Source organism: Typopeltis vanoorti, chromosome 15 (genome assembly GCF_054136105.1).
Source record: "Typopeltis vanoorti isolate ZY-2024b chromosome 15, IOZ_Tvanoo_1.0, whole genome shotgun sequence".
Taxonomy (NCBI): domain Eukaryota; kingdom Metazoa; phylum Arthropoda; class Arachnida; order Uropygi; family Thelyphonidae; genus Typopeltis; species Typopeltis vanoorti.
This window is the reverse complement of record NC_143563.1, coordinates 39851979-39868011: the sequence shown is the minus strand read 5'-3', so window position 1 is coordinate 39868011 and position 16033 is coordinate 39851979. Positions and strand designations below refer to the sequence as shown.

Below are 16033 nucleotides of genomic sequence, written 5' to 3'. Positions count from 1 at the left end.
AGGTTTTTAAAACTGTCTTCTAGGGCTAAGGTAAATAATTCTGCATAAAAATTAACTATTTTTAGTAGAGGTTTTTGGTGCATCTCTCAAAGGTGTGCGCATTGGTCTCAAGTTGAGCAGGTTGAGGATTAATGTTGTGTTTGGAGTTGTATGGTGAGTACTCTTACCACAACAAGATAGTAAGTTTTTATAAGTGGAAGAGGACATCGATGTGACATTTTTATTCCTTGAACGAATTCAGGTGTAAATGTGCGGAGTTATATTAAACCCGATGAAGATGAATGACATCTTCACTAGTGATTTAAGCATTATGAAAAGAATGGCAAGTAAAGTAAGTCCTTTCTTATGAAAAATAAGATCGGATTGTATTTTCATAGTATTGCAATTCTGTAGGATTCCTTTACTATTTTATAATTAGGTGAGGGCAATCTACAGAATTGCAACAGCGTTTAGGTATTAGTTATGAAATAACTAATACCTAAACAGACTGTAGTATTCAAACGTTTCTGACCTTGAAGTCTGAAACGTTTGAACACTACTGTCTGCTCAAATGATGAAACAACATAAATTAAACTGTAATCATGGATAGGATGATCCTATTGATAAGATTTGAAATTAGTGAGAGCCAGTGGTTAAATTTAAACGAATAAGTTCCGGGGCCCTACACAAAATAACCAATTGTATTTACCATTCAGTGCTATCTGGGGAGACTCCAAACCTCCCTGTCCCTTTCATCACGTGGTCATAATCAGGTGACTATTGATATTGACTTTATATCAGTGGTATGGGTAGAGCTTTTTGCCGCCTGGGGCGGTCCCTGAGTTCGCCGCCCTCTCAATACACATCAAAAATATACAACCAGTCTAAACGACGTATAGGGAAATAAATTAAAACACTATGTTTATTTTTGAAGTAAAACTTTAATTCCAACATTCTAAAATGTAATTTTTCTTGCTTTTCTCTTAGCAAAATCGTCGATGACATTGGCGACGTCTATTTCATAGTAATGTAGGTAATCGTTAATCAATTTTAATTTAGAAAAACTCCTCTCACAACTAGCAACTTACAACAATTGTGAGGAAAATTCGTAGTAGCATTACAATATTTGGGAATGAGTTCTCGAGACTGTATTTTAGAATTAACTGCAAAAGTTGAAAAAGGTTCAAAGTGCCGCCCGTGGCAGACCTCCCCCTCTCCCCCCTCTAGCTACGCCTCAGCTTTATATATACCCATTCAAAACTATAAATAATTGCTGAATTATAACACAATAATGTAGGCATAATTACCGTAAAGGAAGACGTCACAAAACAGAAACATGTTCCTACAAAATAACCAATTGTATTTACCTTTGAATGCGATCCTTTGAATGCTGACTTGCTGATTGAGTGACCAGCATCCCTGATTTTACTTTTCGAAAAAAAAGAAATTAAAAGGTTTCGCATATACCTCATGAAAAAAACAAAAGCTTAAATACGTTCATGTCAGGCGATAGTAACCCGCTGGCAACGGTAAACAACACGCCCACCCCATCAGCCACTATACTGTATGAGGCAAGAAAAACAAGTACTTTTATTATGTCGGTGAATAAGGTATGAACAGTGTGTGTGTGTGTGTGTGTGTGTGTGTGTGTGTGTGTGTGTGTGTGTGTGTGTGTGTGTGTGTGTGTGTGTGTGTGTGTGTGTGTGTGTGTGTGTGTGTCTGTGTGTGTGTGTGTGTGTGTGTGTGTGTGTGTGTGAGAGAGAGAGAGAGAGAGAGAGAGAGAGAGAGAGAGAGAGAGAGAACTAGGATAAAAACGACACTAATTAATGAATCAAATGTCCCCTCATACAGAAACTATGCTGTATAGACTCAAGCAAAACCATATGTTTCACCGGCAAATACAGCTAACTAAAAACTATTGTTATTAATTAGATGTGTGTGAGTTCGCCTGCCCCAAAGCAGCAATAAAATTCAACCAAACGTGTTAAAACCAAGAAATATATATAGATAGTGAACGTTGTTATGGCAGTTTCACACATGGAATTAGGTTGAAGAGAGTTAGCATTTGAACCCAATTGTCGGCTATGCTTTAATCTTTCGGTCGCGCGATCTTTTGTTAATACCGCACCAATCATATGTATGTCTTAATAACCTGCCATTGCTGTCTGTTTCGCATTAGGCTTAATTACCATAAAGGGTGAAAAGTCACAAAACAGAAAAATATTCCTGGTCCAGCGCATGAAAAAGTTCCTGGGCCGGGCCCCGGAGAGCACTGCCTGAATTTAACCACTGGTGAGAGCAGGATTTACATAAAGAAGATGGGAGAAGATCTGAAGAGAAGAGAAGAATCATATTGTCATATTGAATGATATAAGAAATGATGAACTCAATTAAAGAAGAATAGACAATCATAATTTTGGTATACGCCCTGTTATTGAAAAGCCAATTTCATATATACTCTGATGATTGATATTTGTCTCCGTTTTATGTACGATTATGAATATCGATCTCGAAAATTTGGACATCAATGCAAGCCTTGATGCAATCAGCTTATTTGCTAACATACACACTGAAAATTTAATGAACTTGATTCTGGATAAATTCTAAAAATTTCCTTTCATGCAATGACTGACATAGCTCTGTTTTAAGACGCTGTCATAATAATTCACCAATTCTTAAATCATCTCAATAACTAAAATCTCTATGGAAAGTATAGAAATATCTATCTACTGAAAATCACTTCATAAAATATGAAATATAATTCCTCCTTTGAGCAACAGTACCTAAGTTGGTTTAGACGAGTCCATTTTATGGAAATTTTATTGTATTATATTGTATGGAAAGTTTAGACAAGTCCATTGTCTAAAGGATTCAAATCCGATATGACATGGTGACCAGGATTCAAATACCATTTTTCCTGTAAATTGTGTTTTCCCTCAAAACAGGCAAACCTGCCAGAATACACATAATATACAAGCATAGAAAACTACAGGAATAAAGTGTAACCATCCTGTTCCTTCGAATTTGGTTTCGAACACCTGCATAGTAAAGTGTGAGTCTACGTATGAGCGCAAATCAGGAAGGAATTCCTGCTTAAACATCAAAATAAACATGAGAAATTGTCCATCATTTCAATTTATGAAGTCATTGTGCTTTATATCCTATTTACTACTGTTGTTAGTATTAACTGCATTGTGCTTGAAGTCCTGTTAGTATGAGTAAAGTTAGGCACTCACCTGTAATTCTTTTCTATAAACCTATAAGTTTCTACCATACGGTTTGACCGACAGTTCCAGTATCTTTTTATAATAAACTAATTCCATTTACATGTAAAGATAATACAATTAGAAAGTATATGTTTCTTCCTGACATTGGATCCACTTTATAAAACGAACCACAAACGTAAAATAAAAAATCTAAATATCCTCTTGTTCCATTTTCAGCCTACAATCCTATTTTATTCTTTTAAGTCATAACATGATCCAATGTGTTCGAAAAATTATTGGATATGATACTGAACAGCTTATTGAATAATATCGAGGCAATGATAACCATTCCAAAAGGCTCCAAGTATTCTGGAAAGCTTCAGAATACAACACTATTGCTATGATGAGACGAATGAAAAATCTTAGAATCTGCAGAGATCGTGTTAAATCCAATGTACGCAATCAGAAGATACTTGCCTTGTACTGGGTCAGAGTGTTTTTCTTCACTGAAAAACCAGGGCTTTGCATCCAACAGGTTAACCAATAATAGAACGCAAGTAATAAACAGACATTGTGAACTGGGCTCAGAATTTAGTTTTTGATTCTGCATAATTCCAGTCAGTCATTTCTAGCTCGGATTCATATTGCCAATACTGAATGAAGATTTCACTTAAAAGAAAAGATGCAGGGAATAAGCAGGCTTAGGATGGGGAGTTGCCTTAGATTCGCATACGTAACAAATCCTACCGATTTATACAGAGGGAGCCAGGGTTATTAAACTCTCCCGCAGGAGATCCAACCACCTGTTGTTAACGTAAGCAGTGGTTATTTATCATTATTTTAATAATATGTCAGTGTTTATGTTTACATCAGTGTATAATTGAATTTGTATTCCATACTTAACGACGAAAGTTTTTATTTTGCTCATTAAACAGGTATGAGCTGTTCTTTGTTTGGAGCGATGGTTGTTAATTTTACTGTGATGTTGTCTGAGTAATAACGTGTTACTTTCTCGTGATATTTCACTTCCATATGGCATGCAGTCGAAATTTTGGGCACATAAATAACACTAACTTTAATTTTGTGTATAGAGGAGTATAGGTCCATCGATTTAAGTTTAGATGTCGCATTTATATAATGATAAGGAAAATTTTCACAAAGATCTTAGAGGACGATCCCTTTGAATGAAACTAGTAAACATTGATGTCGATCGCTGTTTTTTGCATACAATACTCTGTACCATAGGCGCACCCAGGGAGGGGGCCAAGGAGCCTTCCCCCAAAAAAAGAAAAAGGAAAAAACACTAGAAAAATATCCAAAAATCTTTTCCTAATTGAAATTTTTTTTTTTTTAAATTTATGTTGTGTCGTGTCTTCTATTTCTATGCTTCTTATGAATTAGCGGTCACATGAGGTGGGAATACCCTATAGCTCTCGGGAATCTTGGTCACTGTAAACAAGGCGAACGAAGTAGTGCTTGGGCGCTCGTTTGCCCGAGCCGAACCAGATGAGATCACGGTATCGTATTACCGATCATTGCAAATGCTCAGTCATAGCTCGTATGCTATGTGTAGTGTGTATTCTCAAATCGTCTACTCAACTCGTCCCCGTCCCCTCCAAGATTAGATCCTGAGTGCGTCACTGCTCTGTACCATATTATTTACTTAGAATTAGCAGGATATTTTCCCATGTACAGAACACCGCTTAGCATACATCAGGGTGACAAACATAACTTGCCTCATAGCCTGAGCTTTTTGAGGGTCGGTGCTTAAGCTGCTTAATAAAACACCATCCTTCATGGAAGATAACGAAGAATTATTCAGTTGCAATGTACAGTTGCCAATCACCATGGATTTACAGCTGCTCTTTACATCTGAATGACCTTGAATGCAAGCCATGGTTGCACCCATGAATTTTAACATCACTTTTTTTTAATCATATAGTACTGTTTATTATTGCATCTGAATGGATTTGGTGTTCTGAAACTGGAAAAATTGTTGCTGAATGAAGTGAAAGGGGATGTGAGCACATTTGAGGCTATTTGGTATGAGATTGAGGCCAGCAGAGCAAAATATATATTTGGGTTCTGCTATAGACCAGGCGATGGAATAGATGATGGAGATAGTATGCATCGGCAAATAGACTCAACAAGTGGAGGTAATTATTATGGGCAATTTTAACTATGGTAACATTGATTGGAAGGAGAAGAGGACACATGGGAGGAAGAAAATGGATTTTATGTCGTTACTAAGGTAACGACATAAAACTACCTGATAACTACTGAGACAGCATGTAATGGAATATACTAGGGGTTCAAGAGTGTTCGATCTAGTAATTGCATCTGAGAATTTGACTATAACGAATATGATCACATTGCCACCAATTGGTGAGAGTGATCATAAGGTTCTGCTATAGATACATTTAGAACACACATTCCACACATTTAGCCACCTTCCAGGTGGCTAAATGTGGGGAATATTCAGTTAAGACAGGGTATATGTAGAATTACTGTGCTGGTAAGTATGACAAGCTTAGGAGATTGCTTGGATCAGTGCTAAGGCATGTAAAACTGCAAGGGTTGGGCAAAAATTGGTTATATATTTTGCTCTGATGTTGATAGTGCATGGGAAGTGCTAAAGGGGTGTTTGAGGGAGATAATGGCTGACTGCATACCTAGAGTCCAGAGAGTAAATCAAGTGGTGGTTAAATGGATGAATAACACCATTAAGCTTGAGCTGCAAAAAAAAAAAAGAAGAAACAATTGTGGATGAAATTTAAGACAGGGTATACATTTTTTCTTCTACTTGCAGCATGTCGAAAGAACTGTTTGGGATTCTTTTTAGCTTGCATTGCTAACTTCCTTTCATAATCTGCTTTTGCTTTTCTTATCACACTAGTTACCCTTATAGCCTGTGCTTTGTGCTGTTCATGTGCCTGCAGGTCAGAAGGGTAACTAGTGTGATAAGAAAAGCAAAAGCAGATTATGAAAGGAAGTTAGCAATGCAAGCTAAAAAGAATCCCAAACAGTTCTTTCGATATGCTGCAAGTAGAAGAAAAAATGTATACTGCAGAATGATTTTAAGGAATGCCAATAGTAGGGAGGTAACTGAATCAGTTGAAATAGAATTACTAAGCAAACACTTTGCAAGAGTATATCATCCAGACAGTGATATTGCAGGAATGAGGGAATCAGTGGCTTATATGGGAATTGAGATGAATGAAATGGAGGCAAATAGTATATTACAGAACCTTAATGTGAATTCATCTGTGAGATTGGATGGTATACCAGCTCGAGTCTTATGTGAAGCAGCAAAGGAATTGTCAGTGCCTTTGACCATATTGTTTAATTTAAGTTTCAACTTGAAAGTTTATTTTTCACTTGGTTAGAGTATAATAAATTTAGTTTAATCCTTTATCCAAGTGTGAGCAAACAAAGTTTGCGCCTGAAGTATCTTCAGGACTGGGTTAAGGTGGTACAACACCAGGGCAACTCGTTGCAAAGGTGGAGCAAGCTACCAACACTCCTGTCTCAGTATCTCCTATAATGCAAAACACATCTCCTTGCGGATGTCTAATGTTATGCATTAAGGGAAGGGCCACTACCCAGACTAGTTTCGACCTTTATTGAGGTCTCTTCAGTGGGAGCCAGGCCCAAGTTGAGATACCAGGCAGAAGCATTAGCAGGTCATCTCCACCTCTCGGAGTTGCCAATGGTGTGCCACCCTTTTTAATAAATTACTCTGGATTTAGAGAAAGATGTTGAGTTTATTTTTCACTTGGTTAGAGTATAATAAATTTAGTTTAATCCTTTATCCAAGTGTGAGCAAACAAAGTTTGCGCCTGAAGTATCTTCAGGACTGGGTTAAAGTGGTACAACACCAGGGCAACTCGTTGCAAAGGTGGAGCAAGCTACCAACACTCCTGTCTCAGTATCTCCTATAATGCAAAACACATCTCCTTGCGTATATGTCTGATGTTATGCATTAAGGGAAGGGTTACTACCCAGACTAGTTTCGACCTTTATTGAGGTCTCTTCAATGGGAGCCAGGCCCGAGTTGAGATACCAGCCAGAAATATTAGCAAAGTCATCTCTACCTATAGGAGCTGCCAAATGGTGGCAGCTCATATAGGTAGAAAGTAGTCTGGGTAGTGGCCCTTCCCTTAATGCATAACATTAGACATATCCGCAAGGAGATGTGTTTTGCATTATAGGAGATACTGAGACAGGAGTGTTGGTAGTGTGCTCCACCTTTGCAACGAGTTTCCCTGGTGATGTACCACCTTATCCCAGTCCTGAAGATACTTCAGGCGCAAACTTTGTTTGCTCACGCTTGGATAAAGGATTAAACTTTGAATAAAGGATTAAACTAAATTTATTAAGTTTCAACTCTGGGTTGCTCCTGAGGGGTAGAAAGAGGGGAAATAGTTTCATTGCATAACGGAGGCTCCAAGACTACTGTTGCAAATTACTGGCCGATCAGCATATCAGGAGTCATTGTCATGGTATTGGAGAAGTTAGTCAAGAGCAAAATACTTGAATGTGTAGATGGAAATGGGATACTGTATGGGTGCAGCATGGTTTCATGAAGGGTAGATCATGCCTCAGTAACTTGCTCATGTTTTATAATACAGTGACTGCTGAATTGGATAAGGGGTAATGGGTTTACAGTGATACTACTGGTCTTTGCTAAGGCCTTTCACAGGATACCATGGAATTCTAATCAGTAAACTGCAGCACATGGGGATGGATAGGAGGGTGGTTGATGGAGAGATATCAGAGAGTAGTTTATTCAGGAGTAGAGTCCAAAAGAAAGCCTGTTACTAGTGGTGTGCCACAGGGTTCTGTTAATGAACCAGTGCTATTTAATTTGTTCATTAATGATATTGGAAAGGATCTGAGAGGAACTGTTCATTTATTTGCTGATGATGCAAACTTGGGTAGAGCAATAGTTTGACACATGATGTCAAAATTTTGCAAGATGATTTGGATAGATTAGTGGAATGGACTATGGAGAATGGATGTCAGTTTAATGTGGCAAAGTGTAAGATTATGCATTTTGGGGTGAAAAGATTAGCAGCAGTATACCACATTGGTGGAACTATACTCCAGGAAATTGACGAAGCCAGAAATTTGGAAGTGTTTGTGGATAGGGAGTTGAAGTTTAAGGGGCATATAGCAAAAGTGGCTAAATCAAATCACTTGGTTACTGAAGAATATTTTGACGAGCAGAGACAAGCAGCTTATCATTCCTCTTTACTGAGCCTTAATAAGACCCCATCTTGACTACTCTGCGCAGATCTGGGTACCAGGGTTTCTTGGTGATGGGGAGGAGGTAGAGATGATCCAGAGGTGTGTGACAAAGATGGTAGCTGGTTTATGGAATGAACCTTATGAGAACAGGTTGAAGATCTGTGGGTTACAGAAATTGGTTGATAGGCAAAAAATGGGTGATATGATTGAATCATTCCAATTACTGAAGGGTTTTTGTAAGTCTTGTGGTGGTGGGAGAACTAGGAGCCGACTTTACTGTTGACTTCATCTGGGCACACAAAAAGCAACAAAAACAGCTTAAAATAGAAATGAGCTAAAGTATCAGGTTAAAACATAACCAAATGCTAAATGTTATCAAAATTCAAATGAAACGTTACATCAGGCGCATGTAGCATGTATTTTAGCAGTCATTGTTATACAGGTGCATTTTTTTTTTTTTTTTTTTTGGCTGCAAAGTTGAAATCCGGTGTATTGAGTGATCTTATGAGTGTTTTCCAGATGTCACCAAGGACCATTTCCTTAGTTTCTGTTAAGGCTGCGTCTTGAACGGATCACTACTGCAGCTTCTTTGATGGTACAGGTATGAAAGTCTTCTAAGTACGGCATAGTACTTTTATCCCATTCAATGTTGTGATTGGTATTAGAAAAATGGAGAGCTAAACCAGAATTGTCTTCTCTGTTGTTATTGACATCCTTGATGTGTTCTTTCTTTCTTTCTTTTTCTTTTTATTTATTTATTTTTTAAGAGATAAGAGATAATTTTCATGATACATTCCTAAAGACTTCTAATGAGCAAACAGAGCTTGTATATGACTTCATTAATAGGCTACTTGTATATGTAGGTAAATTACTCTGGTACCTCTATAGTATTCTTAGCCTCTTTTAAAAAAATTGGCCAAGTTTTTTTTTTTTTTTCACTAAAAGTTTACTTTTCTTCTGTCAAAATACCACTGACCATACAACTCTCAAATCCTACTTTAAATACTGCTATAACCCTTCGGTTGGTGCACCAAAAATCCCTTCTTTCATCAAGAAGAAAATTCTTGATGCCATACAAGAGGAGAGTTTAATTGATTATCCTTTCTCACATTTTCCAACTCCTTGTCACTGATTGTCTTTTCTGCACTTATTTCTTCTATGAGCGGTGTTCAGTAGAGCACTGCAGCTATAATTTCCTCTCATTTCTGTTAAAATCTACAGTAATACAAGCTACAGATACCCAGTGACCATTTACAGAAATTATGCCTAATATTAGCTGTAACATGTCTGTTCTCTAGAACAGCTTTCCCCATGAAATGCTTCCCAAATGCAACAACCTCTAGCTCTCAAAAAAAAACTGTCCTAAAATTTTTGCTCATTTAGCATCTGTTTGTTGAAGGTTGTGTAACCTCTTATGTGTGTTGGGGGGGGTATTAAAACTAAAAACAAATTCAAGAAGGTGGTATTGTTAGTTAAATAAAATTATTATTACGTAACACCTCCAAGGAGTCCAAAGACTCATCGAGAGAGGGCACCTACTCTACAACTCTCCATCTCTACCAACCGTAACTACCTTCATCATCTACACCAGTGCCATCTACCACCACTAGTATTTTCACAGACAATCACAAACATCCATTCCCATGACAGGATTTAAACTCTGCAGCCTTTTGGCTGGAGAGTGGATACGCTAACCACTCACCAACCACGTCAGCAAAGAAGCGCCAACAGTACTTGATATTCCCAAGTGGGGTGACCACCTAGGAATATCAAGTACTGTTGTTAGTACTTGGGAAGGTGTTCCCAAGTACTAACTGAGCTCAGCACTGCTTAACTTCAATGATCAGAAGAGAACTAGTGCATTCATTGTGAGATGACCATTGACATGACAAATGGTAGAGTAAAAAGGTTACAAAACAGGTGTTTGATGCTGTAGTTGGGGAATAATTTTTGTCCTAGGTAGACTGATGCAGTTTGTAGTATCCAAGAAGATAAATTCTGAATACTGAGACTTGACAGATAAGATTAATTTGAAAGAAAGTTGATAGGAAGCTAGTAATAATGTTAACTTAAGTAGTCCATATCATGGGTATCCTGAATATCCCTTCAGTATACATATTTGAAATTGATGATCATGAGCAATAAATATACAAAAAAAGCTAATACTGTATTTAAAACTGACAAAAAAAAAAAAAAAACTAATACAAATGTGTTTTTATAATATGACTATAGAATTTGAGAGTTAAAAATTCAACTATTTGGTAGGAAACACTAATGACAGAAATTATCTAAAAACAGAAATAAAAATTGATATGGCACAATAGCATCTGTTTACGTAGTCTGCAAATCTTAAACAGAAACAAAAAGACCAGTAATACAACCAAGAAGAGTTATACATGTGGACTTCATTAAAACTCGATTTTAATTACTTACTATCAATTTCTCTGAAATCCTTAGTTCCTTATACTGATTTTATGTAAATAAATGAACATTATATTGGAGTATATTTGCTATGTTCAAGCTCTTCATTAATAAGATAATTTATTAATTCAGGCTTTTTTTGTTTATTATTATTCATGCTGTATTGATCCCATCCAGGAAAGCTTGTTAAACTGTAGCACATTAGTAATGTTAATGGCCAAAAGTCCAATAATCTGTTAACTCTGTTCTAGAAACCAAAGGTGGTGTTTTATTCAAGTCACCTTTAGCCCTCAATTAGAAGAATGTGATTTTAGATCTAGCAATAAAAATTAGCTACCACTTAAGTATTGTCACAGACATCAGAGTACAATTCAAATCCACAGTCTTTTGGTTGCAAACTAGACATAATATCCATTTGGCCATTCAATCTTGCGTATATTAAAAAATGTATTTCGGTATATTACAAAAAATTTACTTACTAGGTATTTACAAATAAAATCCATTTATTTTATTGGTAGAGATCTGATGTTCTTTACAAAGGTCTAGCAGAAGTTTCAAAATGTGATTAATTTTGTTTAATAATCATTGGACATTGCTGCTTTATTTTAATGGGACTTTATGAAAGAATAGAAGTCATAGTTTTTTAAAACCTAAAAGATCAATACAGGGTGGCTGTTTCTACTTTTAATATACATCTACATTTTGAAATGTGTCGGCCCTTATTACAGTTGCTTGAAGACAGGCAAGCTATCTCCAGTATTTGAAAATGCATGGAACAGTTTACAAGAGCAAGAGTGGCCAATCCGTTTTTTTTTTTTTTTTCAACAACTGTAAAATTTATAAATGGAAGCCATTTTTAATTCATGTTACACATAAAATGCAGTTGCTAATGGCTAGTATATAATATTAAAAGATCAACATGCAGTTGATCAGTTTTCCTAAATATGATAAATAACTTGTAGCTTATATTCCATACCTGAAAATAGTTTTGTTTTACTTTGCAGATGTGCCAGTGTTAATTTTCTCAAAACCAGAAGATGCTTAGAAACCTAAAATGTTTACAATAAAGATTTCCAGGAATGAACACTGACAGATAAGTAAAGTTGAAACACTTAAAAATTCCTTGAAAGATTTAAAAAAAAAAAAAAACCCTGTTCTGAAGATTTCCATTGGAATAAAACAATTTTTCATTTAGTACATGGTTTGTTCTGGCAAACAAGCCTCATGAAAGGAAGTAATCTGATAATCATTTAGTTTATTAGGAAGTTCAGCAGTATAAAAAGGTTTTTTAACATTTAATTATAGAAGAGAGAGCTCTGAGCAAATTTAGATTTCTGCAACTTTTTTAAAGGAAAAATTGCCATAAGTGAGCCTTTTCTTCAGGAAAAGTGTGAACTAAATTAAGCCTGCTTTTAAATATTATTTCCAAGTGAATGTATGCAATGGAAAACACTTCTGAGAGTAGCTTTGAAAATGAATTTGCTAACTCAGTCAATCATTCTCCTCGTCATATAAGTATTAAAAAAAATTTGAAAATTTATCCCTGTGACACATGTGGCAAAGTACTCACACGGTCTCATTATCTTAAAGTACACACTAGGATTCATACTAATGAGAAACCATATGCTTGTGAAATGTGTGGCCAAGCATTCACTAAATCAGGAACATTAATTACACATAAGAAAACTCATGCCAGTGAAAAAAATTATATATGTGAAATATGTGGCAAAGCATTTACGTTTTCTGGAAGTTTAAAAAGGCACATAAGAATTCATACTGAGGAGAAACCTTTTGTATGCAATATTTGTGATAAAGCATTTTCACGTTCAGAACTGCTTAAAAAACATGTAAGAATTCACACTAATGAAAAACCTTTTATTTGTGAAATGTGTAGTAAGGCATTTTTGGATTTGGAACGTTTGAAAAGACACATCAGAATGCACACCAATGACAGACCTTTTAAATGTGAGATGTGTGATAAAGCATATACAGGCTCGACAGAACTTAAAAGGCATTTAAGAGTTCATACTAATGAGAAACCTTTTGTGTGTGAAGTATGTGACAAAGCATTTTCTCGTTCAGAATCATTAAAAAGACATCTGTTAGTTCATGCTGATGACCGACCATTTGTTTGTGATATATGTGGCAAGACATTTTCAGAGACTCAGCAAATGGCACGACATGTGAAAATGCAGCACACAATAGAAAAGGCTTTTAGATGTGAAATATGCAGCAAAGCATTTTCAAGATCAAGAGATCTTAAGAGGCATTTATGGGTTCACAGCAATGAGAAACCTTTTACATGTGAAATATGTAATAAAGCATTTTCACGGACAGATCTCTTAAAAAGACATAAATTAATTCATAGTAAAGACAAATCATTTGTATATTAACATTCACTAAAATAGCAGAAGATTATTTGAGCTATTTTTCACATATTCATAATGTTGAGATTCAAAACATATCATTCAAAATTAATTATTAACTGTGTGGGTGAATGTGAGAGAGAGAACTTCATTCTGAATGTTTTTAATGTGTGGTGTGCATGAGTGAAGTTCATCATGAACATGTTAAGGCCAATTATGATGATTTTAAGATTACCAATGTGTAATATCTTCTATTTAAAATCTGATTGCTTTTTATATTAAATAAGCTGTTGACTATGTTTTACTTTCATGCTTGTATTTATTTATGAAATAAAACTTTTAATTTCTTTTGTATTGTGTAAACTGATAACTATCCAGCTGCAACAACCATGATGAGAATAGTTTGCAGGTCTTGATCTTAAACTGTTTTAGAAGTAATTTTAAATAATAAGGGATTATTTAAGATCCTGAATATTCAAGATAATCTAATTAAAATGCTACCCATTGTGTGAATGAAACATTACAAATTACATACAGGGGATGCACCTATATTTTTGATGATTACAGAGCTATAACATGACATCATATGGGTTTACTGTTGTACTACAGGATCTGCTTACTATGCAGCCCACATTATTACTTTGTCTAAATTTTAATATTTATACCATTAATGTTTTTAGGTTTTTCACAATTATGATTTAATGAGATAAACTTATCTCTTGTGTTATTCTCTGAGGATACTCAAAGTACCTACTCTTGAGTGTTTGGTGGGGAAGTTGCAGTTGCTTTTCAGAATATGTTTTCATGTAATAGTGTGTCAGTATTCTTATTTCCAGGGGAATGTGTATTTATTTAAAGAAAATCTAGCATTATTCACATCATTCAAGGAAAAAAAAAAACTTTCTAAATCTAAGACAAGCCAACTTAGTCCTATTTGTGTATACAACTTATCCTCAAAACTCACATTCACGATTTAGAACAAAATTTCTAGATTTCTAAATATTTTAAAACTTTTGCAATTTATGATTATTACTTAGGAATGCAGTCTTCCATGTATTTCATTGAATCTGTCTCCTTTCTCTGCACATTTTTTTTTTTTTTTGCCACAAATTATTTTAAAAATTGTTACAGTGCAATTAAACTAAAAATTATAATAAATTGTAAAATAATAACCATGCTCAAAAATTGAATTTTTCTGTCTCCTAAAATGAGTATCTTGTATTTAGTACGGAAATAATTAGTATTATTTTTGGGCCTCCATTAAGTCAAAGAACTGATTGCAAGAGCCCAGACTCTTAATGACCGCAATACAGCAGATGTACACTATAGTGAATTCAATGTATTGAAATGACTCACTATAACAAACTATAGAAAAAAGTCTTACCTAAGTTTCATAGAATCAGTTGTTGTAAGCTCACTATTACAGACTTTAAAAAAAAAAAAATGCTCAAACCTGTATAATCAGTGAACTGAATTTCCTAGCAAATGCCATCTTATATAAGCTAAGGAAAAACATAAACAAAGGAAACAACAGAAAACAGAACAAAGGAAATAGGCTTAAATGGAATGAAAGAAATGGTGAAAAATTGTATGTTTCTCACCACTTCTCAAAGGATTAGCAGGAATCAGACATAAGAAACATAAAACATGTGAAAAAAAAAAGTACAAAGAGAAAAAGGAACCAGATTCCAAATTCCTGCCATGCACCCTCAAGGAGTGTACAGGATAATATGATAGTACTACATGAAAAATTTACATCATTACTAACTTCCTGTGTACAATTTTCCTCCAAATCAGTCTGTTACTTGTCAAGACTCCAACATTATCAGATCTTATATTTCTATCATCTAAGGCACTTTGTACCATATCAATCCACCTACACTAGTGGCCAAAATTGTGGAAACCTTTAGGAAAAAGTGTATTTTGAGGTTTGATGGCTCATAACACCTTTTTTTTTGTGTAATACATTAAAATTATATATCAATGGAAAGATAATTTAATCAAGAATATAATGCAATAACTTTTATGAAGGATTTTTTTATTAGAACAGCAGTTATAAAGAAGAAAAGTGAAACACATAGAAAAAATGAGATATACAAAAATTCTCACAATGCGAGTTAATACTTAGTTGGGTAACCTTTAGCGTTAATTGCAGCCTTACAATGCCTTCTCATGGAGTGAACCAAGTTTTTTAGTTCTGTGGCTGTTATAATGTGAAACCAAGATTGAATTATTGCTTCTATTAATTGGGTTTTATTGGTGCGTTGCTTCTGACTAACAAGTTTCTTTAGTTGGCTCCATAGATTTTCGATTGGGTTAAGGTCTCGGCTATTTCCAGGCCATTCCAGCAGTGCAATATATATGATTATCTTGAAACCACTTTTTGCACACAGCAGCAACATGACATGGAGATGAATCCTGTTAAAATATAAATGCTTCATTATTTTTGAAAAGATCATGTGCGGAAGGCTTCAGTTTGGGCTCAAGTATTTCATTTATGTATTTTTGGGCATTTATATTACCATTAATCATTCAAATTCTGCCCACACCTTTTGATGTCATACAACCCCAGATCATAACACTAAGTGGATGTTTCACGGTAGGTGTAATGCAATCAGGATGCAAATCTTCTCCGATTCTTCTCCTTATGTATTTTATGCCATCGCTACCAAACAGGGAGATTTTGGTCTCATCACTCCAAATAACACTGTCCCATTGTTCCGCTATCCAGTTAACTTGGGTTTTTAGCGCAGTTTAATCTTTTCAACCTTTGAGAGATAAAAATGGATTTTTTCATGGAATTCTAGCATT

General features: G+C 35.2%; 1 protein-coding gene across 2 annotated transcripts; it reads left to right on the top strand.

Annotated features, from left to right (window-relative positions):
- The first annotated feature begins 3922 nt into the window (after positions 1-3922).
- LOC150098671 (uncharacterized) lies at positions 3923-13572 on the top strand. 2 transcript variants are annotated; one of them, XM_090405494.1, is made up of 2 exons: positions 3923-3999; positions 11861-13572. In XM_090405494.1, the coding sequence occupies exon 2, from the start codon at positions 12290-12292 to the stop codon at positions 13247-13249; it is 960 nt and encodes a 319-aa protein (XP_090261620.1). In that variant the 5' UTR covers positions 3923-3999; positions 11861-12289; the 3' UTR covers positions 13250-13572. The 2 variants fall into 2 exon arrangements, with proteins under 2 accessions (XP_090261620.1, XP_090261621.1); XM_090405495.1 differs by lacking the exon at positions 3923-3999 and adding an exon at positions 4009-4120.
- Positions 13573-16033: the final 2461 nt, after the last annotated feature.

Bases quoted from the DNA above. Each gene is read 5' to 3' on its own strand.
- LOC150098671 (XM_090405494.1), top strand. From the start codon at position 12,290: ATGTATGCAATGGAAAACACTTCTGAGAGTAGCTTTGAAAATGAATTT.